At 31.1% G+C, this 24,682-nt stretch overlaps 3 protein-coding genes and 1 long non-coding RNA gene across 4 annotated transcripts; 1 reads left to right on the top strand and 3 right to left on the bottom strand.

Moving 5' to 3' along the window:
- Positions 1-1,766: 1,766 nt before the first annotated feature.
- LOC129872661 (ethylene-responsive transcription factor 3-like) lies at positions 1,767-2,162 on the bottom strand. Its single transcript, XM_055947591.1, has one exon. The coding sequence runs from the start codon at positions 2,160-2,162 to the stop codon at positions 1,767-1,769; it is 396 nt and encodes a 131-aa protein (XP_055803566.1).
- Positions 2,163-6,689: 4,527 nt separating this feature from the next.
- Positions 6,690-8,585, bottom strand: LOC129872660 (ethylene-responsive transcription factor 3-like). The gene is made up of 2 exons (XM_055947590.1): positions 8,268-8,585; positions 6,690-6,722 (listed from the first exon to the last, which is right to left on the bottom strand). The coding sequence occupies exons 1-2, from the start codon at positions 8,583-8,585 to the stop codon at positions 6,690-6,692; spliced, it is 351 nt and encodes a 116-aa protein (XP_055803565.1).
- Positions 8,586-10,093: 1,508 nt separating this feature from the next.
- On the bottom strand, positions 10,094-10,756 carry LOC129872659 (ethylene-responsive transcription factor ERF096-like). Its single transcript, XM_055947588.1, has one exon. The coding sequence runs from the start codon at positions 10,754-10,756 to the stop codon at positions 10,094-10,096; it is 663 nt and encodes a 220-aa protein (XP_055803563.1).
- An 11,171-nt stretch (positions 10,757-21,927) lies between these two features.
- On the top strand, positions 21,928-23,825 carry LOC129872108 (uncharacterized). Its single transcript, XR_008762419.1, has 3 exons — positions 21,928-22,037; positions 22,485-22,548; positions 23,383-23,825. It is a non-coding gene; the product is annotated as an uncharacterized LOC129872108 (long non-coding RNA).
- Positions 23,826-24,682: the final 857 nt, after the last annotated feature.

Raw genomic sequence — 24,682 nt, 5'->3', positions numbered from 1 at the left:
GAAAGGCCAAGAAGCAGACCACAGTATCACGAAGCTCATCTGAGGCTGAGTATAGGAGTATGGCTTCTACTGTATCAAAATTGGTATGGTTGCTTGGAATGCTGAAAGAAGTAGAGGCTGAAGTCAAGTTGCCAGTGCAAGTATATAGTGATTGCAAGGTTGCAATTCAGATTGCAGTAAATACAGTATACCATGGAAGGACAAAGCACATAAAAATAGATTGTCACTTCATTAGAGAAAGGTTACAACAAGATTTGATCAAAGTGAACTATCTGCCAACTCAGGAACAACCTGCAGATGTATTAACCAAAGGAGTGTCTAGAGTTCAACATGAACACCTTCTATCCAAGCTAGGAGTTTTGAATATCTTTGCACCTCCCAGCTTGAAGGGGAGTGTTGTGATATACTTATAAGAAGATTAGTTTGTTAATGAGAAGTTAGTTAGAAACAAGGGTAGTTTAGTCAATTACTGATTAGTAGTTATAACTAACTATTCAACGGATTAGTTAGATAACAAATTCAGTTACAAACTAACCACTGTTATATATACAGTAGTTAGCTATTGTAATCAGTGAGCTTTGAGATTAATTCAATGAGAGTTCAATAGATGTGGCAGACTCCTCACTTACGTTCCGAATGTTCATGACAAATAAAATAAATAGGAGGAAGTAAATTTCTATTCGATTGGTGAGAAGTCAGCAATAAAAATCCATGGTAGTACCCTATCATCTATACTACAAACTCTAATGCAACAAAATGACATGAGAATTTTGGATTGCAATCCAATATATAATAAAAACCACCAAGTTTTCTACGTCAAGCAGTGTAATTTTATTTTTTACTACAATTTTCGCAAACTTTATAGTGATGATTGTATTTTCGTCCCAAATATATATGGTATAATTTAAATTTCGAGAGTCAATTTTATTTATTTTGATTATGAATTAGGATATACAATCTTTAAGTTATTTGAAAGAGAATTTACATATATAGAAACTACATAAAAGCATTATAAGTACCAATGATTAATGATTTAAAATATTTAAATGTCAGATAAATAATTACTGTCAAAGATTTTTTGTTTGAATCTCACAAATCTGAATTCCATGTTATATCAAATTGGGACGAAGGAAATAGTAATTTTCATGTGTGGAATTTTTAGTTTTAAAATTTTGAGAAAACTACACCCAATCTGATAGTCAAATTAATATTAAATATTTTTGATTCTCATGCTCCAAATGAGACAGAATGAGTAGTTATGCACCTTTTATCACATTATTCATTCCAAAAAAAACTCACTGTTCATAAGAAGTCTAAGATACTTCGAAAAAAAAAGTTACGGAGCTTATAATTTGAATTTGGAATCTTAAGGTGAATTTTGAATCTCTTAAATCACTAAGCCAACCTTTGTGTTTATGAAATTCAAAATCTATATACATACACTAATTTACATATATATATATATATATATATATATATATATATATATATATTATTATGTTTTTGGCCGAACTCCCTCCTAGATCCGACCGTAACTATTCCTATATTAATTTACTATTTTTTCTTTTAGAAAATTGAAAATTCAATTAAAAAAATAAAATAGGAGTTTGCTGCTTTAGATGAAACTGAAAAACGAATTACAACCTCCAAAAGTTGGATCGTAAAAATTCATCCAAACAGAATTGTATAAAAATAAAAGACAGAAAAATGATACAACGAAGAAGACATAATTAAAATTTTAAACTAATACTCTATTACTTGTATCATCAGGAGATACATGAAAAGATCCCTGTAACTTTTTTTCTTCTAAAAATGTAAAAGTGATTCTGATTGGTAACGGAGACCTCAGGATTGGGATTACTATTAACATTAACATTTTCAACAACATCATTAGCATTGAGGTTATTCTCATTTGTCGCCGGGAAGTTAGTTATGGCTTCAGGGCCGCGATACATCCTCGCTGCTGCATCATACGCCCTTGCAGCTTCTTCCGGCGTTTTGAAAGTACCAAGCCAGACACCTTTCTTATTGACGGGGTTTGTAATCTCAGCTCCGTACGTGCCCCATGGCCTATTTCTGACCCCCCGATAACGCACCTCATTTGGGGGTACAGCCACAGTCGCTGCTGCTGCTGCTGCATTGCCGTTTCTTTTATTTGCCATTTGAAGGAATTTTTTAGTATATAGAGAAGACTCGGTGAGTGAAAAGAGAAGGGAGAGAGTGCTTTATATAGCCGTTTCTCAAGGGGGGATACATTTGGTCCACTACTAATTAATTACATTTGGAAAAATAATTATTGAATTATTCACTAATTATTGACTATGGTTACTTGAATTTTGACTAGGAAAATTCTCGATCCACTATTTAATAACTTATCAGGTTTTGTCACTTAATTATACACTTATTGATTTTAGTCCTCAATTATATATTTATCGATTTTAGTCTTTTTAAGTATTTTAAAAACTCATCATGTTTGGTTTCTATCTGTTTTTTTAATAAATAACCTAGGTTTATATTAACAGAATTCATGCATCAGTGAAATTAAAATCTTAATTCATTTTTTCAGTTGTTTCTCTCCCCGCTACTTTTTCTTTAACTCACTCTTATGAAAAAAAAACCTTAATCTCAACGATTCAAAATAAAATTCACGAGGAAAAAAATATAAGTCATAACTTTAGTCAAGGGAGGATGAAATGAAGCATATTATTGCTACTAATGACTTGAATATACTAAAATTTATTATAAAAAAATTATTATCCGTTAGGTGTGGGGACATATTTATTTATATTTAATAGAAATAAATTTTTCATAATGAGAATAAAATTAAATGTTCTTTTCTCTCATGTTTTTATTTTAAATCTTGTACTCCAACGACTTTATCGAAGGAATTTTGTTTAATTTTGCAGAAGTTGAAATTTATAAAAGGATAAATTTGCAACTTTTTGAGTAAGTGTATAATTAAAGGACCAAATCTAATAAGTTTTTAATTAGTTAAAGACCTACATCCAGTAAATACACAGTTAAGAAAACATTTCAAACCTGCCTCTATAATTAAAGAGATTATTTATGACATTTTCTTTCAAGATGACTGAATCGGTTAAATTTGTATTTCATTTATTAGAGAAAAGAGAAATGTAGAAAAGTCTAATCCAAATTAATATTTGACAAGTAAATATAAAGTATCATACTACTCATTAATAAACTCAGCAACCAGTTCAGGCTCATTTCTCTTATGATCTAAATACAAATGTGAGTGATGCTTATATACTAGTGTGGGGAAGGACATCTGATCATCAACAAAGTATTAATAGAGCTTCAGCTGAGGTGACTATACATACTAAGCCTATAAGTCAAGATGAGAAAGATATCAGGCAGTTACTTTAGGATTATATATTCACAAAATATCAGTATGAACATATTCTCAACATGATGAATCAAAAATCAGAGGCCACTACATCTCATTGCTATATGAAAAATTCAGCAGGTAAAGCCTTATTTTTTAATGCAAATAGTAAAGTATGGAGTGTAGATATAGGTGCAACAAATCATATAATTTACAGTCTAGATATGCTGACAAAAGGTTCTGTGTCAAAACTGGTTATTTTTAAAGATGTTTGTTTGCCAAATTGTGGTACTACTAAAGTGACTCATATTGGTTCTTGTAGTTTATCAGGTAGAAGTGTGATTACCAATGTATTTCATATACCCGAGTTTAAGTATAATCTCATGTCTATCGACAAAATCACAAAGGAGTTAGGATGTTCAGTCTCTTTCTTTTCTAAATTTTGTGTTTTCCAAGAGCTCTACACTGAGAAGGTGAAGGAAGTTGGTAAAGAAGAAGGAGGATTGTACCTATTGTGGAGCACACTAACTCAAAAAAATATCAGTGATTTTTAGGAGACTACATTTTTTGTGGATAAAGTTCATGCAACGATTCAGGAGTCAGATATAGAGCTATGACATAAAATACTTGGACATGTGTCCTCAATAGTACTTGCTAAGATGTTTGATATAAATAAACAAAGCTTGTGTAAAGTGTCTAAGTGCTTACTTTGTCCCTTTGCCAAACAAACAAGACTTATTTTTCCTTCTAGTAGTATCAGAAGTATAACTGTTTTGACTTGATACATGTTGATCTCTTGGGACCCTATAATACAGCTAACTTTGATGGCAATAAGTACATTCTTACAATAGTTGATGATTTCTCCAAAATGACCTGGTTGTTTCTGCTTAAATAGAAGTCAAATATGTGTGTGTCTTTTCAAATGTTTGTTCAGCATGTTAGAAATCAATATGAAAAATAAGTCAAGGCCCTAAGATCTGACAATGGCACAAACTTTGTCAATTCAGTGTATGCTAACATGTTTACTGATTTTGAAATTGTCCATCAAAGGTCTTGTCCCTATGCCCCTTAGCAAAATGGTGTTGCTAAGAGAAAGCACAAACATCTACTAGAGGTAACAAGAGCTTTAAGGTTTCAAGCTAAAATACCTATTAAGTATTAGAGACACTGTGTATTAGCTGCAGCTTATCTAATTAACAGGTTACCCAGTAGTGTACTTGAGTATCACACTTCTTTTGAAAGGCTATATGGCATCAAACTAATGTTGTCTCAGTTGAGGACATTTGGATGCCTGGTGTTTGCTAAGAATCTCACTGAACATGATAAACTAATGCCCAGATCAAGGTCAACAGTTCACATGGGTTATTTTGAAGTACAAAAAGGATATATTTTATTTTCTCTAACTACCAGATCCTTCTTTACAAGTAGACATGTTATTTTCAGGGAAGATATTTTTCCTTTTGCCACTTCTGATAGTCATGCCACACAACATCTATTTTTAGACACATGTCAGGGGTTAGGAGGAAATGTTCAAGAGTTCATGCAACCTTCTTCTTTGTCACTCAAAAGTACCACTGCATCATCAGAAGGTGTAATTTTAGATGAGGTACAGGCTACTATGGAGCAGAATATTATGAATCTTGATTCTTCTGAGGTACTTGATTATACTAAACTCCTATGTATGCCTACTAATGTAGCTGGTTCTGAAGAATCAGTCCTTACTCATTCTTCCTCTGAGGGAGTTCCTCCTATTACTAGAAGGTCTACTAGGCCTAAACAAGCTCCTACTTGGTTGAAGGATTTTGTGTCCCTCACTACCACCACAAATATGCAGTATCCCTTGTCTAACCATGAAAGATACTCTCATCTATCCCCTTTCTATTAGTGCTATATTGTTGCTACCTCCACTGTGACAGAATACAATAGTTATTCAGAAGCTATTAAGGACCCTAGATGGATTGATGCTATGCAAGCTGAGATTCAGGCTTTGAAAAGTAACAAGACCTGTGAGATCACTAACTTATTACCAGGAAAGAGACCCATTGGGTGAAGATGGATTTATAAAGTTAAGTACAAATCTACAGGAGAAATAGAAAGGTTCAAAGCAAGGCTGGTTACAAAAAGGTATAGTCAGCAAGAAATGATTGATTATAAAGAAACTTTCTCTCCAATTGTGAATATAATTACAGTGAGATATATATTGTCTCTTGCAGCCTCCAGACAGTGGCATATTCATCATATGGATGTCTTCAATGCATTTCTTCAAAGAGATTTGGATGATAAAATCTATATGCACCTTCCTCAGGGGTTTGTCAGTCAAGGGAAGAAGGTGTGCAGACTGACAAAATCCTTATATGGACTCAAGCAAGCCCCAAGGCAATGGAATCAATATGAAGCTCTTATTGATCTCAAATTTAAATAGAGTCAATATGATCATTCTTTGTTCATCAACAAATCAATAAAATGAATTGTAATTGTCCTTGCGTATGTAGATGACATGTTGATAACTGGCAGTAGTTTGAAGTTGATAGAAGAGACAAAAAAGGCTTTACAACAGGCTTTTAAGATGAAAGATTTGGGGGAACTCAAATATTTTTTGAGAATTGAATTTATAAGGTCAATAGAAGGAATACTAATGCATCAGAGAAAGTATGCTCTTGAGTTTATAGCAGAGGCAGGCATGGCAGCAGCTAAGCCTGCAGGATCACCTATAATATCAAATTAACATCAAAACAATATGATGAGCATGTGAATAAGAAGCAACAAAAAATCAGATGATCCCTTAGAAGATCAAATAATGTATCAAAGATTCATAGGTAAGCTCTTGTATCTCAATATGACAAGACCAGACATAGCTTTCAGTACTGAGACATTGAGTCAGTTTCTACATCAACCAAAAAAGTCACACTTGAATGTTGCATTAAGAGTACTCAGGTACTTAAAGAGGCAACCTAAACAAGGCATACTACTGTCCAGTTGCTCAAATAATCAAATTACTGCATTTTGTGATGCAGATTAGGCCTCTTGTCTACTCACCAGAAAGTCTGTTACAGGTTACATGATTAAGATTGGAAAGTCTTTGGTATCATGAAAGGCCAAGAAGCAGACCACAGTATCACGAAGCTCAGCTAAGGCTGAGTATAAGAGCGTGGCTTCTACTGTATTAGAATTGGTATGATTGCTTGGAATGGTGAAAGAAATAGAGGTTGAAGTCAAGTGGCCAGTGCAAGTGTATAGTGATAGCAAGGTTGCAATTTAGATTGCAGCAAATACAGTATACCGTGGAAGGACAAGGCACATAAAATAGATTGTCACTTCATTAGAGAAAGGTTACAACAAGGTTTGATCAAAGTGAACTATCTGCCAACTCAGGAACAACCTGCAGATATATTAACCAAAGGAGTGTCTAGAGTTCAACATGAACACCTTCTATCCAAGCTAGGAGTTTTGAATATCTTTGCACCTCCCAGCTTGACGGGGAGTGTTGTGGTATACTTATAAGAAGATTAGTTTGTTAATGAGAAGTTAGTTAGAAACAAGGATAGATTAGTCAATTACTAATTAGTAGTTATAACTAACTATTCAACGGATTAGTTAGATAACAAATTCAGTTACAAACTAACCACTGCTATATATACAGTAGTTAGCTATTGTAATCAGTGAGCTTTGAGATTAATTCAATGAGAGTTCAATAGATGTGGCAGACTCCTCACTTACGTTCCGAATGTTCATGACAAATAAAATAAATCGGAGGAAGTAAATTTCTATTCGATTGGTGAGAAGTCAGCAATAAAAATCCATGGTAGTACCCTATCATCTATACTACAAACTCTAATGCAACAAAATGACATGAGAATTTTGGATTGCAATCCAATATATAATAAAAACCACCAAGTTTTCTACGTCAAGCAGTGTAATTTTATTTTTTACTACAATTTTCGCAAACTTTATAGTGATGATTGTATTTTCGTCCCAAATATATATGGTATAATTTAAATTTCGAGAGTCAATTTTATTTATTTTGATTATGAATTAGGATATACAATCTTTAAGTTATTTGAAAGAGAATTTACATATATAGAAACTACATAAAAGCATTATAAGTACCAATGATTAATGATTTAAAATATTTAAATGTCAGATAAATAATTACTGTCAAAGATTTTTTGTTTGAATCTCACAAATCTGAATTCCATGTTATATCAAATTGGGACGAAGGAAATAGTAATTTTCATGTGTGGAATTTTTAGTTTTAAAATTTTGAGAAAACTACACCCAATCTGATAGTCAAATTAATATTAAATATTTTTGATTCTCATGCTCCAAATGAGACAGAATGAGTAGTTATGCACCTTTTATCACATTATTCATTCCAAAAAAAACTCACTGTTCATAAGAAGTCTAAGATACTTCGAAAAAAAAAGTTACGGAGCTTATAATTTGAATTTGGAATCTTAAGGTGAATTTTGAATCTCTTAAATCACTAAGCCAACCTTTGTGTTTATGAAATTCAAAATCTATATACATACACTAATTTACATATATATATATATATATATATATATATATATATTATTATGTTTTTGGCCGAACTCCCTCCTAGATCCGACCGTAACTATTCCTATATTAATTTACTATTTTTTCTTTTAGAAAATTGAAAATTCAATTAAAAAAATAAAATAGGAGTTTGCTGCTTTAGATGAAACTGAAAAACGAATTACAACCTCCAAAAGTTGGATCGTAAAAATTCATCCAAACAGAATTGTATAAAAATAAAAGACAGAAAAATGATACAACGAAGAAGACATAATTAAAATTTTAAACTAATACTCTATTACTTGTATCATCAGGAGATACATGAAAAGATCCCTGTAACTTTTTTTCTTCTAAAAATGTAAAAGTGATTCTGATTGGTAACGGAGACCTCAGGATTGGGATTACTATTAACATTAACATTTTCAACAACATCATTAGCATTGAGGTTATTCTCATTTGTCGCCGGGAAGTTAGTTATGGCTTCAGGGCCGCGATACATCCTCGCTGCTGCATCATACGCCCTTGCAGCTTCTTCCGGCGTTTTGAAAGTACCAAGCCAGACACCTTTCTTATTGACGGGGTTTGTAATCTCAGCTCCGTACGTGCCCCATGGCCTATTTCTGACCCCCCGATAACGCACCTCATTTGGGGGTACAGCCACAGTCGCTGCTGCTGCTGCTGCATTGCCGTTTCTTTTATTTGCCATTTGAAGGAATTTTTTAGTATATAGAGAAGACTCGGTGAGTGAAAAGAGAAGGGAGAGAGTGCTTTATATAGCCGTTTCTCAAGGGGGGATACATTTGGTCCACTACTAATTAATTACATTTGGAAAAATAATTATTGAATTATTCACTAATTATTGACTATGGTTACTTGAATTTTGACTAGGAAAATTCTCGATCCACTATTTAATAACTTATCAGGTTTTGTCACTTAATTATACACTTATTGATTTTAGTCCTTAATTATATATTTATCGATTTTAGTCTTTTTAAGTATTTTAAAAACTCATCATGTTTGGTTTCTATCTGTTTTTTTAATAAATAACCTAGGTTTATATTAACAGAATTCATGCATCAGTGAAATTAAAATCTTAATTCATTTTTTCAGTTGTTTCTCTCCCCGCTACTTTTTCTTTAACTCACTCTTATGAAAAAAAAACCTTAATCTCAACGATTCAAAATAAAATTCACGAGAAAAAAAATATAAGTCATAACTTTAGTCAAGGGAGGATGAAATGAAGCATATTATTGCTACTAATGACTTGAATATACTAAAATTTATTATAAAAAAATTATTATCCGTTAGGTGTGGGGACATATTTATTTATATTTAATAGAAATAAATTTTTCATAATGAGAATAAAATTAAATGTTCTTTTCTCTCATGTTTTCATTTTAAATCTTGTACTCCAACGACTTTATCGAAGGAATTTTGTTTAATTTTGCAGAAGTTGAAATTTATAAAAGGATAAATTTGCAACTTTTTGAGTAAGTGTATAATTAAAGGACCAAATCTAATAAGTTTTTAATTAGTTAAAGACCTACATCCAGTAAATACACAGTTAAGAAAATATTTCAAACCTGCCTCTATAATTAAAGAGATTATTTATGACATTTTCTTTCAAGATGACTGAATCGGTTAAATTTGTATTTCATTTATTAGAGAAAAGAGAAATGTAGAAAAGTCTAATCCAAATTAATATTTGACAAGTAAATATAAAGTATCACACTACTCATTCATAAAAGCACGCTTTTCATGAGAAGTCAAAAGATACTAGAGTACTTAGTATAGTATGACAAAAGCCCATGTAATGTAGTACGTGTTAATTTGCTACTTTAGCTGAAATTGAAAGACGAAACAGCTTCCCTCGATCCATAGGGTTCCTTCATGTCTTTTCCTTTTTTGATTGAACAACCAAACAAAAATTCATCCAACAGAATTTTGAAATGAAAAAGAAAGCAGAAAAATCCTACAATGAAGAACACAGAAATTTTCTAAATTAATATTACAGGAGATAGTACATAAGAAAAGATTACAACATGCCACATGCCTATTTACAAAAGCAAAAAAAAAACAAAAAAAACAAAAAAAAAAAAACAAGAGAACCAATTTCTTTTTATATGTTTTCTGAAAGTTTTTAAAAATACGTCTACCTGAAACTGTCCCTTGGCCTGCGGGACCTAAGAAAGGTGATATTCATGCTATCTTCGATCACATGCTTCCTGGTGGTGTAAGGCTGAGCTCAAGATTTGGAAGCTCAGCACCGGTGGTTGGAGGCTGAACGGTGCCGACGCCCATGAAATCTAGAGTCACTTTTTGGCTGCTCATCTTCGGGTCCGGAAGTATTGATCCAGCTCTCATACCCGGGTCCGGAAGTATTACTCCAGCTTTCATTAAAGACTCCAATAAGTCCTTATCGCATGCCGGCGACATCACAACAGAAGTTCCTGTAACCGTCATAAAACGACGAAATTCATCAGTATTCTGATTAAGCAATGGAAATCTCACGGCATCGCCACCTGATCTAGAAGACGATGCGATATCGCTGCTCTGATTGGAGAGGATATGATCACTCATGACATTATTATGATTAATTTTCCAAAGAAAATCTCTGGTGGTGGTTTGAGTGTCATCCTTCGATACTGGTGGAAAATTAGTTTTGGCCGTGTGGCCACCATACAGCCTTGCTGCAGTATCATAAGCCCTGGCAGCTTCCTCGCCAGAATTAAAAGTTCCAAGCCAGATGTTTCTCTTCTGGCTGGGATCTCTGATTTCAGCTGTGTAGCTGCCGCATGGAAGCTTCCACACCCCCTTAAAATGCACCTCATCATCTAAGAGAAATACCGCCTTAGTACCGTTTTTCCCTTGCGTCATCTGAAAAATGGAAGGAACTTTATTGTATGAAGAGATGATAGAATGGCAGAGCAAAGAAGTAAGAGGGGAGAGTGATTTCTACAGACGCCTATCAAGAATATTGTTTTTGTGAAGAGAAGAATAAGTGAGCAAAGAAGGATGAGGGAAAGTAGTTTATATAGACGTCTCTCAAGAATTGTTATTATTATTTATTTATTTTGTGAAGAGAAGAATGAGTGAGTAGAGAAGAAAGAAGGAGAGTGGTTTATATAGATTATTTTCAAGGGTGATTTGTGAGTTGTTTTGGAAAACATATAAATTCTTTTAAAATTAGAGGTGTTTTCATGTTACGTGGAGAGTGAGATATATATATATATATATATATATTTATTTATTTTCCAGCTCTTGGGAAACTGCATGACCAATTGTCTTCTTCTATTTTATAACATGTCATGCCTCACATCCTTCACAAAAAAAGATAGCTAAAAAATTTCTCCTTTGATTATTTGTCCTTTTTATTCTTAGAAAAATGATTAAAATGCCTTTAAACTAATTGAAATTGAATAAAAGATTCCACAATAGTTTAGGCCAAATATATCTTTATTGTTACATCCTTTGTAAATATATTTTTCTAAACACATTCTTTTCTAAGTAAAAATATTGGATCTAATATGTTTATTAGCCAAAAATGCATTTTTGATCCAATAAGTAATAATAGGTATATTTTTGAACTAAACTATTAGTAGCAAGGACATTTAAGACTAAACAATTAATGAGGACATTTTTGTTCAATTTAACATAATTTAAGATTTTTTTTAATCCTTTTCCATTTATTCTTCTATTCTTACCCGACTCAAGAAAATAAGGGGATACGACCAAGAACTTGATTATTATATCATAATAAGCTAACATAAATTATTAGCTCTGCTTGTTAGATTTTAAAAAGTTAAGGGAATAATGCAATAGCCAACAAATAATTGAGTTTTACAAGTAAAACTCTAAAGTAAATTAGACGTGTTAAAAAGTTTACGACATGTTAATAGAATGGGAATCCATTACTTGTCTATTATAAACGTGATAAAATAATCTTCATTTAGTCGGAATTCCAAAAAGTCACAGTAAAAATATTCTTTAAGACAGCATAATTTAGTTAACAGAAACAATTATGTATTATTATGTTTGGAGTTTAATTACATTTAGCTAATTTTTTGCAAATCAATTACAATAGTACATAGAAATCAAATATGATGATGCAAATAGCCTTTTAAAATAGTTATCCAAAAATTCATATTGGAAAAATAATTATTTAATGATTAACTAATGGTACTTCTTAAAATAGTTACATGAGAATTTACTTAAGGTCCCTACGTTTACTTGCCAAAAATGTTTTCATTAATCATAAACAAACAACAATATTCAAAGGTAAGTGAATCACTAAAAAGGAAATTTATTAGTCTAATTACAACATAATCTTTAGTAACAATGATTTATTAGTATATTTGTGAGATACATTGAATATTATTGATTTAAAAATAAGAAAGGTGACACGTCAAAGCTCGTCAGCTGCTCGTCGGCAATAACTTATTTGAAATAAAAAAAATTTATCTAGTCAAATGATAAAGATTTAATTTTGTAATTAACTGCATGTCTTTTTGTCTTTTTTTATTTTTGAAATATGACACGTACTGTTCTTACAAATTAAAGCAACATTTTTTAATATACATAAAATTTGTACTTTTTTTAATAGACTAAAATAAAAAAATTATGGCTACACTCAATTTTTGTTTCCTTTTCTCAATACTTTCTTCTTTTAGACTGTGACAGGTGGGGCAGATTTCCTTCATTTGACATAGCAACCATTATTTTAGAGGAAAATCAATTAGAATGTCAGTCAAAAATTTTATTTTAAAAAATATTACACGAATTCATATCTATGTAATATAAAAATAACAATAAAATAATCGACAGCTATATAATTTGTATGTTCTATATTTTCAGTATGCAGTTCACATGTTGATATCTTAATGTAGTTATATATATAGTAGTATAATTAAACTATATATTCTTACTGCTACATAACCTGGAGATATCTAACATATAAAATTATGCTGTGTATTTTTAATGGACAAATCTTATAAATAAGTGTGGAATTATTTTTTTTTAAACCCGCTAGAATAGTGATAACCTGCTTGAATTAGTTCATAATATGCTCCCTTTTTAAAAAGAAATAATGTATTTATTAGAAAAAAGACATTTTTGATTCAATTAAGGTAATATATATATATATATATATATAGTTGGATCAAATTATTAATAGCAGGGAAATTTTTAGATTAAACTATTAACGGTGGTCACTTTGGTTCAATTTAACATAATTTAAAGACATTACTTGCTCTGTTTATTTTTTATTTTTACTCCATTCAAGAAATAAGGAGATCCAAAAATGTTTTTAAGGGATTTTGTGGGGGAAAACCAATCAATTTATAAATATTGAATTGTATTTTGCATATTGTAGTTGAGGGGTTAATAATAAGGTTTTGTCGATTTAATATTTTTCAATAATAGAATATTTTGTCTATGCGTAAGTAGATGCCGTAAATTACATATTATATATACGATCACTATAACTGTTATTTCAGTTCAATAAGATATGTATGTCGTTTTGCGCTGCCATTGTATAATCAGTAGATTATATATTTCTTTTTAGGTCATGCATGTACATATCAGAAAAATAATTAACTAAATATTATAATTGTGACGATCCTTTCGGTCGTTATAGGAAAGTCAATAGTGAAAATTTTGGGTCAGAAATTTTTTGTGTAGTAGTTTAAAAATTTCAGGTTAGGTCGGTCTCAGACAGAAATTAAATGACGTGAGTTTTTAGGGAAATCAGGGAAAGGATTGGGGTTAATGTCTCAATGTGGATTGTATTCTCTAGTATTTAAGATGTTAAGAAATCCATTGGACTTCAGAAGTAAATTTGGGTGAGTAGAACTCACGATATCGAACTTGGCGTGAAATGATTGTTTTAGAACATCAAGTTTTGAGGATGTGTTGTGAATGGAGGATTGAGAGAGAAATTTTGAGTTTCTGTCTCCGTGCAAGCCGTCATAGCGAATGAAATCCCGCTAATTATCCGTTATGGCAGGGCCGCTGTAGCGGGTTGGTGACCGCTATAGCGGGCCAATCGCAGTTTAATATAGATAAATCTTAAAACCACTCTTATTTATGCAACTTCGTTATTGGGAGAGAAAGGCAATTTAGAGCTATTTACTTCAATTTTCCACCAATTTTTTTGGTAAAGGTAAGTCAGTTACTCCCCTAACTTGTAATTCAATTCTTGGACCTTAGAATCTTCGATGATTATTCGAAGCTCCATCTACAAATGGATAAGACCCCAACCTAGTCTATAGGAGGTTTTAGGGGAAGGTTCTTGACCTGTATTAATGGTGGAAAAAGTCCTAGTTGGGTGGGATAATCATAAAATTGACCAAGGATTAAGATTTGAGTATAATACGGATATTTTACGCATTGATTGTTGATTTTTGTATTTTGTATTTATTTTAGACCAAGAACAAGTCAAGGCATCACAAAAGGGAAAAGTTCAGATTCTTTAGAGCATTCAGGCTTAGTTCAAGGTTGGTGATGGCTGTGTTTTTCCCACTTATGTTATATGTGTTTGTTAATTACTTCATTAGTAATGCATGATATATGATTAGGGAAGATAAAGAACATGAGTTCATGAAATGATAATTGTGGTCAATTTCTTGCAATGAATGTGTTTACTTGGTCATACAAGTGTGGTTGTTTATTTCATTTTGGTTGTGATTGTCGTGATTTCCTGGTTGAATCGGGTACCACACTGGTACGTTAACTATGTTTGAGATCGGTTCTACGCAGTTACATTAACGGGTCGAGCGGGTTCCATGAGAGAATCAAATTGATTTTTGTACTATGATTGTGAAATGCCCGGTTAGGTCATTTCGAGTACGAGTCCTCCTTCTTTCATAAAATATTTCTTTCGTATATTTAAATTGAGAATTTTGGACTATTCGATAACTTCAGTTAATTAATTGATGGGTGATTTTAAATAATTAATTTAATTGATGGGCTAAAGTGTTAATTTATTTAATACTTATACCACTTTTCTTATATTTAATAAAATAGGTTAGTAGGGTTTGTCACTTTTAGTACATAATTAGTTTGAAAAATAAAATAAATAAGAGAGAACATCAGAAACCCACAAGTGCAACGACGGCACATGAGCAAGAAGAGAAGACAGTGGTTTAATGTAAGAAAATTTCAACAAAATTCAACTCTTCTGTAGGTACACATCGAGTACTCCATATATGATAATATAATTATAAGATTTTTTTTAGTTTGATAAACAAAGAAAATTAAGACAAATTTGTTAATCAATAATGGAGTAACGATTAGGGAAATAATAAGCCAGTGATGGGAGGATGGCGGATAAATTGTAAATTGGCAAATTTTTACATATTTTTCTTTTCGTGGTCTTAATTCTACACATTCTCAGGGTTAACTTAGTTTTGATTTAAGTTATTTCATCAAATTATAATTCAAGTTTTGATATATTTGTATAGCTAATTAAATATTAGGTGTATTGTATTATATGAATACCATTAAAATTATGATATTGAAGAAATTAAAATTTAACCCTAGGCTTGAAATTTAGAAAATATGAGAGTTGATGTCACAACCCACAATGGGCCGTAAGTGACACCCACACTTAACCTCCTAGGTGGGAGGACCAATGATACAAACCCCAACTTACGTTAACGATTCAACTTATAAATCATGATAATAATGCGGAAGCTCACTCTTATTAAAGTTAGAAATAACAAAAGTCATTAAAATCTATTACTTGACATTCCCCAAAATCTGAAAGTCATCACATGAAGGACATCTAAATTCTAAAACTAAGTCTGGAAATATCAAACAATAGAATAATTAAATAACAAAATGTGTCCGAAAACTAAGGACATTATGCCATCACCAAGAGAATCCATCACGAGCTAGAAGGATAGCTCACCCTGAAATCTAATGAACTCGAGACGGACTAGAGTTGAGGTCGAGTCAAAGTAGATGGAAGATTCGCTGCACTCCACAAAATAAAACAAAGAAAGATACAAGGAGGGGTCAATACAGGACAACATGTACTGAGTAGGTATCATCGGCCGACTCAAAATAGAAATCAATATACATAAAGTAATAGTGAGAAATCAACGACAACACTTAACAGGTGGCAACCAATGAACAATTACATAACCAGTCAACAACATCATGATCACACATGAGGACTCAAGCCTCCACATCACACTCTTTTGAAAAAAATGAGTTTTGGAGATTGGGTAGTATTAAGTCATTTTAATTTGTTTTTCTTTAATATTACCATGCGGGAACGTGACACCCGATCCAATAATATCGTGTCGGAATGTGACATCTGATCCAAATATACCTTGTCGGAACGTGACATCCGATTCAAATATACCATGTCAGAACGTGACACCCGATCCAGATATAATTACTTTGTCATTCTTTATTATTACATTCCACTTCATTAATAATATTTCATCAAGCCTTCTATATTCAAGACACCATTTTTGATAGGGCAAGTTCAAGATTATGGATTTCATGGCCTCGGGATTTCAGATCAATCATAACAACATATCAACAATCCAAACCACAACAATTAAATGCGTAGTAAACTTCGCACATTACTCAATGAATATCAATCACTATTAAGAGTCCATCTATGATATAGAATAAAAAAACCATAACCTACCTCAATCGAATATCCGAAGTAAAGCAAGTTAATCCACCAATGTCTTTCCTTTCTTCAATGCCTCGGACCGTTTCTAATCTATCAAATATATAATATTTATAAGTAAACTAGTCCATAGACACCAATATTATTTATATGTTTTACCTAGACCCCACGACAAACCCAACTCTAAAATCAGTTCCCTAAAACTCAAGCGTAGGGTTAAGTCTTAATTCCTCCAATATCATAACTCTAATGGTATTTAGATAATACCATACACCTAATATTTAATTGTCTATCTCAATACATCAAAACTTAAATTATCATGCAATAATTACGTGGAAATAAAGATCGAAGCCACATTTTACCATTGGCCGTGATGTTACTGTATAAGAAACCAACATTATACTTTAATTAAGAACCCAACATTATGCCTCCTGCAATTACATCATATATATAATAATATATAACCTCTAACGAATAGTTAATAATTTCCTCACAATGCTTACCTTTGAAATTTTCAATTGCCTTCCTTTTAACTATTAAAATAATTAATTGTATAAACAGCAATAAAACAAAATAACAACTACTTGCTGAATTAATTTTTCCTTCTTTCTAATGTATGGCACTGTAGTACTATTTACACTAAAGTGACCTCTACCATATACATATAATATAGATTTAAGGCATAGGTACCTGATGCAGTCGACGTTCTCTTCTCTTTTTTATATTTCTGTCTCTTCCTTCGTTTCTTTTTTTTTATAAATTAGGGTAATTAATTATGAACCAATAAATAAATAATAGTTAAATTCCACAACTTATTTTAATAAATATGGATAAGTGGTATAACATATTAACTAAATTATCAATTTAGTCCACTAATTAAATTAATTATCTAAACTTGCCCCTCAACTAAATAACTGTAGTTATCGACTAGTCCAAATACCCATTAAAAATTTACGAGATGAGTCTTTTATGAAATAAAAGCTCTAGTTCTCAAAATGACCTAATGGGTCATTACAGTTGACATATTATTTGGCAACAAGATTTGAAACTTGATTATAAACTTGGATGAATTTTTGGGTCTAGGCTAGACATATAATAATATGAGTTTTGTTAGCTTTGAAATTTTATTGTGATTATTTATTTGATTAGATTGTGGTATTTCGAATACTATACGAAAAGGGAAGGCTCAAGTCTCAGAGTGATTGCTTAGTTAATTGAGGCAAGTGAATTTCTAAACCTCAATTTAAGCTTGTAGATACTTGTATTTCCTTGTTATGTGACTGGGAGTAATGAGAATTAGATTGGGTTATTGATTGTATGATTGGCCTTAAAAATGGAAATGAGCGGTATAAAATGGCGATCTAATGACATGTATTGGTGGAATTGATGTGATGAGATTATGAATTTATTTTGGACATGTGAAATGACTATGTTGATATGAGATAGGAAAAATTATTGTTGTCATCATGTTATTATCGTGAATCATATGAACATGAATTGATTGCATTGATTCTAACATATTGTGCTGAAACTGAAAATAATATGAAACAAAGGGGTCGGGTCACACGCTCCGTGGAAGGTATTATAAAATAAAGGAGTCGGATCACACGCTCCGTGGCAGGATATGTATATTGAGGGGACGGGCCACACGCTCCATGGTAGGTAACATGGACAGAAATGTCTCCCATGGGTTACAGACTGTAATTCAGCGGATGTATACCGATAGGACAGGCATGCATCATCTCATTGCATTGCATCGCATTTTGTTGATATTTGTGAATTCGTGTTTACCACTTATTGCTCTGGATATGTTGAATTTGACTTGATATGATTCACTTGATGAGACTACTGATGAGTATTCGTGCATTGTATTATTATTATTGTGTAGAGTGTAAAGTTGAATTGGTTTTATGCGGGTTGTAGTTAAGGAGGTTCGGTTGGGATAACAGGAGTACTTGTATCTATTGAGCTTTGCTTAGTTTTAGTTATCCACTTGCTGAGTACCGTGTTGTTTGGTACCCACCCCTTGCTTCTACACTTGTGTAGGTTATGAGTACGGACCTGCTTGATCTTTTAGTATTTTCTAACATATCTGATGCTATCATTTCGAGTGTTGAGTTAGCTATTACATCCATCTAGCGGATACCTCTTACTCTTTTATTATGTTTTAGTCCTATTCTAGAGACAAAGACATTGTGACTGTATTTTCTTTCGTACTTCGGTAATGTATTAGTGGCTTGTACACGTGACAACCAGTCTTGGGGGATTTTGAGATTATTTATTTATTTTTGACTAAGTTAAACCTTGCTTTATTTCAATTACTTCCGCATTTATTTTCTGTTGAGTTTTAGGCTGACTTGTCTCGTGGGTTGAGATGAGTGTCATCACACCCGAATTTGGATCGTGACAGATTGATCACGCTCATTGTGTATATTAAATTTAAAGTATGGGCTGGGAGTCCGGGTGTGCTAATAATTGTATAACTGAAACTAGCCGTGTGATTCTACCAGTACACTGTGCTTGTGTACTGATTCTGCACTTGCTCTTTCATTTTTTAGTACAAGGCATATTCAAACAGCTGCTAAGAGACCTCAACTGTGAGACTTTCACTACTTGAATTTAAGGGTGAGCTACTTTGTTCAGCCTGTCGTGGATTCCTCTTAGTTTTTGGTCCATCTTTTTGGACACAGACATTTTAGATTTGATTATATTTTCTTATTTGGGTTGCATCCCCTTATTTCTAGACTTAGTTAGAGTTTTGGTAAAATAAATTTCAGGTTCTAGGAAGTTAATTTCGCGCCTTTTGACAATAACTATGTTTATGGGGACTTGGTCTTTAATTATTCAAGAAATGTTTTCTTAGTACCTTATATGATAAAATTTCTTCTTAAAATAATTGTGATGGGTTAGATATTGAATTTGTAATTAGTTCTCCCACCAGATATTGATGTGAATGTCACTTACGAAGAATTTGGATCGTGACAATAATAAGCTAACATAAATTATAAGTTGCCCTTGTTAGATTTTTAAAAGTTTTAGGTATAATGCAATAGCCAACAAATATTGATTTTTCAAACCAAAAATTCAAGGGTTAAATAAAATAAGACGTGTTAAGAAGTTTACTAACATGTTAGCGAAAAGGAAATTCATTACTCACCAATGATAAACATGATAAAATAATCTTAATTTACTCGAAATTCCTAAAATCAACAACAAAAAAGTTTTTAAGACTGCATCATTTTATAACAGAAATAATTTTGTATTGATATTTTTATAGTTTACCCTTAACCTACATTTTTGGCATATCAATTACAATAATACTTAGAATCCAAATTTAATGAAGCAAGCATGACGAGCTAACTTTTCGAAGGTGACATGTCAAAGCTCGTCAGCTGAAGTCGGTAATAATTTGTTTGAAACAGAAGTTCTTTATATGATCAGATGATACAAATCTATTTTTGTTATTCGTGGCATGTCTTTTTGTCTTTTTTATTTTATTTTAAAATAACATGTGTCGTTCTTATAAATTAAAGCAACATTTTTTTATATGGATAAAATATGTACTATTTTTTTTTTCAAATCAAGAAAAATTGGATAGCTAAAGAATATGTTTTATAAGGTTTTTGCTGGAGGATACCCATTTAAAGATGAATTCTATTTGCATATTATGTATATTCAGATACTGAAAAATAAAGAGTGTTAATCATTTAATATTCAAATTTAGAGATAATATTTTAATCATTTAAATATACATTCAAATTATGACATCTAAATATTAATGAAAATAAATAAGGCCTAAATGTCTCCTTTCTATTTTAATGGAGAACCAAACTTCTATGGAAAAACACACAAGTACTCATTATTTTAAAAAATAAAATAATTAGAAAAGGCTAGCAGGATTGCTTAGTTAACATATCTTGTCACCGATATATTTGGAGGGAATAACGTCATTAACAAAATTTTCCATGTTGACATCAATGTTATATAATTCTGCCCCTATTATTCATACCTATTAAAAATACTAATAAAATTGTCCGCGCGGCTATATTATTATTATTATTATAAAATAATTCTTAAATGAATACTTTTTTAGTTTAATTAAATAGTATATAACATTTATATTTAGATTAGTGTCGGTATAAAATAATATTGATAATTCTCTTTATCTGCGACATGATATATTTTTTTGTCTTTTTTCAATATACAAAATAGAATTTTTTTCGCATCTTTTTAAGAGCAAACTATTCATATGTATATAGTAAAACAAAGTATTTATTGTGGTAAAGTAAATGAAATAAGATGTCATAATTTGAAATAACAATATACTATTCTACGTCAAGTTATATTTATATTTTAATTGTCTTTATCTTTTGTAAGAATACTTAATTCTATATACAAATTCTGATTTCATAAAAAAATTAATTTTTTTCACCGTGTCTTTATTATTACATTCGTTTATAATAATTTTTTAAACATTAATTAAATATTTTTAAATACTATGAAAATAAAGCATACAAAGTTATAAGAAAATATTTAAGAGTGGAAGTTACAAGTAATATGAAAAGATATGAGTCACTAAATATATTATTAATTATGCATTGATTTTATTTGTAATAATAAATTAATGAATGTGAAAATAGGTGGGGAGGGAGGGAGAGGATTAAAAATGAACAAAAAAAAATGATCAGTGGCTATAAGAGATGTATCACCTTATTATTTCAAAAACTTCAATTATATAATATATAGATGATAGATTTTTTTAGTTATATTATTAAGACATAATATAAATAACTTACACTGTTACATTGACAAAGAAATTAAAAATGATAATAAAAAAATTTATAAATACATTTCAAAAAAATGAATCATAGAATTAATATTTATTTATAATTATTTTGTTGCGAGCATAATAAAAATGAAACTCCTAATCATTACAATTCTTTTGTTTGAAATGGAATAATTATATTAATTGTGCTTCATAGCAAAAAAATAAGTAGAATAGTAAAAGATCAAATAGTAGTATTTTCAATACATCTATCTAAGTTATTAATACAAATCAAAGTTAAAAAAGTTCTAGCAAAAATAGCTAAGTTACAAATATAAGTCAATATAAAAAAAATATCTAGCAAAAATAATTTTTAATTATGCTTCAAAAAAAGTTTTTCTTTACCATCTTTCTTTGCAAGTAAATCTGTCATCATATTTTATTCGCTAGCTATGTCAAACTCTTCATCATATGTGTAATAACCTATAACTAAATAATAACAAATAGGTCTTTAGAATTTTTAAAGAAAAAAAAAAAGAAAGAAGAGAATGGGCTTGAGCCTATTACACGTAATAAGGGTTCAGCTGGCTTCTGAACCTTTCAAAAAAAAAAAAAACCGCTGGCCAAATACGCATGGGAAGAAAAATAAAATAAAATTCAAGCTGCCGTCTCTGTTTCTTTACCAAAGAAGAAAGGAAATTTTTTTAAAAGCTTTGATTTGAAACTAAGGAGAGAAGCAGAAGAAGGTAAGTATCAAAATTTAGTTATAGCTTCAATTTGTTGATTCAATGGCTATAGAATTGAGGTGGAGGTTTTAAGAAAATAAAAATTAAAGAGAATAGAGAAATTGTTAAATTCTAAGATTTAATATAAATCTTTGTTCTAATGTTCATCTACGGCCTTGCCAAAACTCTTAGTCTAGGTAATTTACTTTGGGTGTTGAAATTTAGTGACAAGAGACGAGTAACTGGACAATAAGGATAGCTTTGGATTATCGAATTAGATGAATAAGATGGGTAAATTAGCCTAAATTATGAGATTTTTGCACTGATTAAACTATTCAAGGCCTGGATATATATAATCCATTAACTTAAAGGGCAACAGAAAGTCTAACGAGGATTGGGTACTCTAAATTTAGTATGAAATAGACTAAACAAAGGAAGTAACACGAGAATATTGTGATATGATTATAGATTGATCGAAGGAAGTCCTACGGATTGCTTGAGGTGACAAGCTTGGTAATTCGACACGAGTATTGTGAGTAGTAATCTTACCACAATTTGTGTTTTATAACTTTCATGATTTATACACGGTTTATAAAGTGAATGTGTTACCGAATGTTTTGAATTTGCATGTGGGACAAGTCTTTTACTTGATATGATACCAAAATAGTTATTTGAGATAAACTCGCTTTTATAAGACATGTTCTATTGATAATTTAGATATGATTACCGTTATCGAAAGAATTTAACATTTGCTTGGGAGATAGTATTTTGACATGTGTTTTTCGTTAAAGTTTTATATAATATGGATCGATCAGAACTTAAATGCCTTGTACTATTTTGGAAATGCTTCTATTGTTTATAAGGAAAAAGTATAAATGGGAATAGACCTTGATTGATCCCGTAGCTAATAGCGGATTCGTTAGACATGGTGCACCTTGTATTTACAGATTATCGATATAGATCTTGCTAGTGGGAAGATAGAACTAGCATATCGTTATCAATATCCCTTGAGAAGGGATCTACTAATATGAATATTTGACTCCTTTATGAGGGGTCACACCCATTACATGATTCATTCTTGAAAACCTCCCAAGTATAAGATTTGCTATGAAAGTGTTTTATTGAATTTATTACTAGATATTTACGTTGATCTTACTACAGGAGGAGAATAAGATTGAGTATTGTCATCATTTTCTCTGAAAAGGCATTTATTTCATATTAGCATACTAGCATTTATCTCATACTAGCATACTGGCATTTATTATCATACTAGCATATTTTTTGACTTGTCCCTCATTAAAATAGTTGTGGTTAAGTGTTATTACTTACTAAGCTAGTGTCTCACTCCCCGCTAATTTTTTTATAGAGAGCACAGGTGACATTGGCGAAGAATTTGTTAACTAAAGCTAGCAAGTTGGCAAATCCTTGGTGAGCCCACATTGTTCGCGCGACATCAAGTTATTCATTTTTATGGACCTTTTTTGAACTCTTAGAGTTGCTCCATAGTCATTCCTTTATTTGAGCGAAGTGAGAGGGTCTTTTGGCTTCCTCAGGACCGTGTAAATCTTAGCTTGCTTTAGCAGCCATCGCCTGGAAAGAGGCTAGCTAGCCTTTTTCTTTCCTTGCTCATTATCAGACAATCACTTATTCACAAACTTCGTGTGGCAAAAATAGTTTTCATTTCCCATCTCATGGAAAATTCTTTTCTCTCCGCGAACAAAAGACAAAAAAATGAAGAAAAATAATAAAGTTTATTATCATATATATCTTTCTCATGCAGGAGAGCCCTTGGCACAACGATCAGGTCAAGCAAAGCGATATTATTTTCAATTTATTTTTTTCATGTGTATTCTTTCATTATTATAGACGTGTGACTAGTTTTAAACTTTCTTTTCATTTTTGGAGATGAATTAGTATTATTGTGTGGCGAATAGATTGATAATAGATATTATGTCTTGATTTGGAGATGTTATTTGATTGTGTGGCTGATTTTTGAGACAGGAAAAAATTAGATAGGCCCAAAAACTGAGAAAACTCTGCCCGATTTTCTATAGAGTTCCATCAAGGCTTGCTTTGGTATTCTCCCCCCTTAGCGCCGGTCACGGTCTTAAATTGGGTCATGACAATATGCTACAAATTGAATAAATTTTTTTAACGTAATTATGAATAAATAAAATATTATACCAATTAAAACATAATCATATCAAAAGAAAGAAATCTAAATTATACAATATATCTACAAATTATATTTTAAATTTTACTAACAATAAAAAATAACCATATCTTCAAATCTAACAATTATTGTAATCAAACTACAGTAGATGATTATAATGTTAGTGTCAACTGCAAACTGATTGTTAGAGAAAACAATCACTATCATACTTTCTTGGAGGATGATAATAAATAAATTATGTAAGCAAGCATGTAAGTATAAAGATAAAAAGAAAGACTTGAGAATGAAATATTTCTTACCTTCATGTACTTCTTCTTTGTTATATGTGAGTCAAATCACAAACCAATATATTGAATAAAAGAAAAGATAATCTTGAATGTGAATCTCCATGAAACTAAATATGAATTTATATAGGCAAAATAGAGAAAACGAAAAGAAAGACTTGAAAATAAAACATTTCTTACCTTCATATACTTCTTTTTTGTTACATGTT

The sequence above is a fragment of the Solanum dulcamara genome, chromosome 11 (assembly GCF_947179165.1).
Source record: "Solanum dulcamara chromosome 11, daSolDulc1.2, whole genome shotgun sequence".
Classification (NCBI taxonomy): domain Eukaryota; kingdom Viridiplantae; phylum Streptophyta; class Magnoliopsida; order Solanales; family Solanaceae; genus Solanum; species Solanum dulcamara.
The sequence above is the reverse complement of the archived record's forward strand: the minus strand, read 5'-3'. Positions and strand labels throughout refer to the sequence as shown.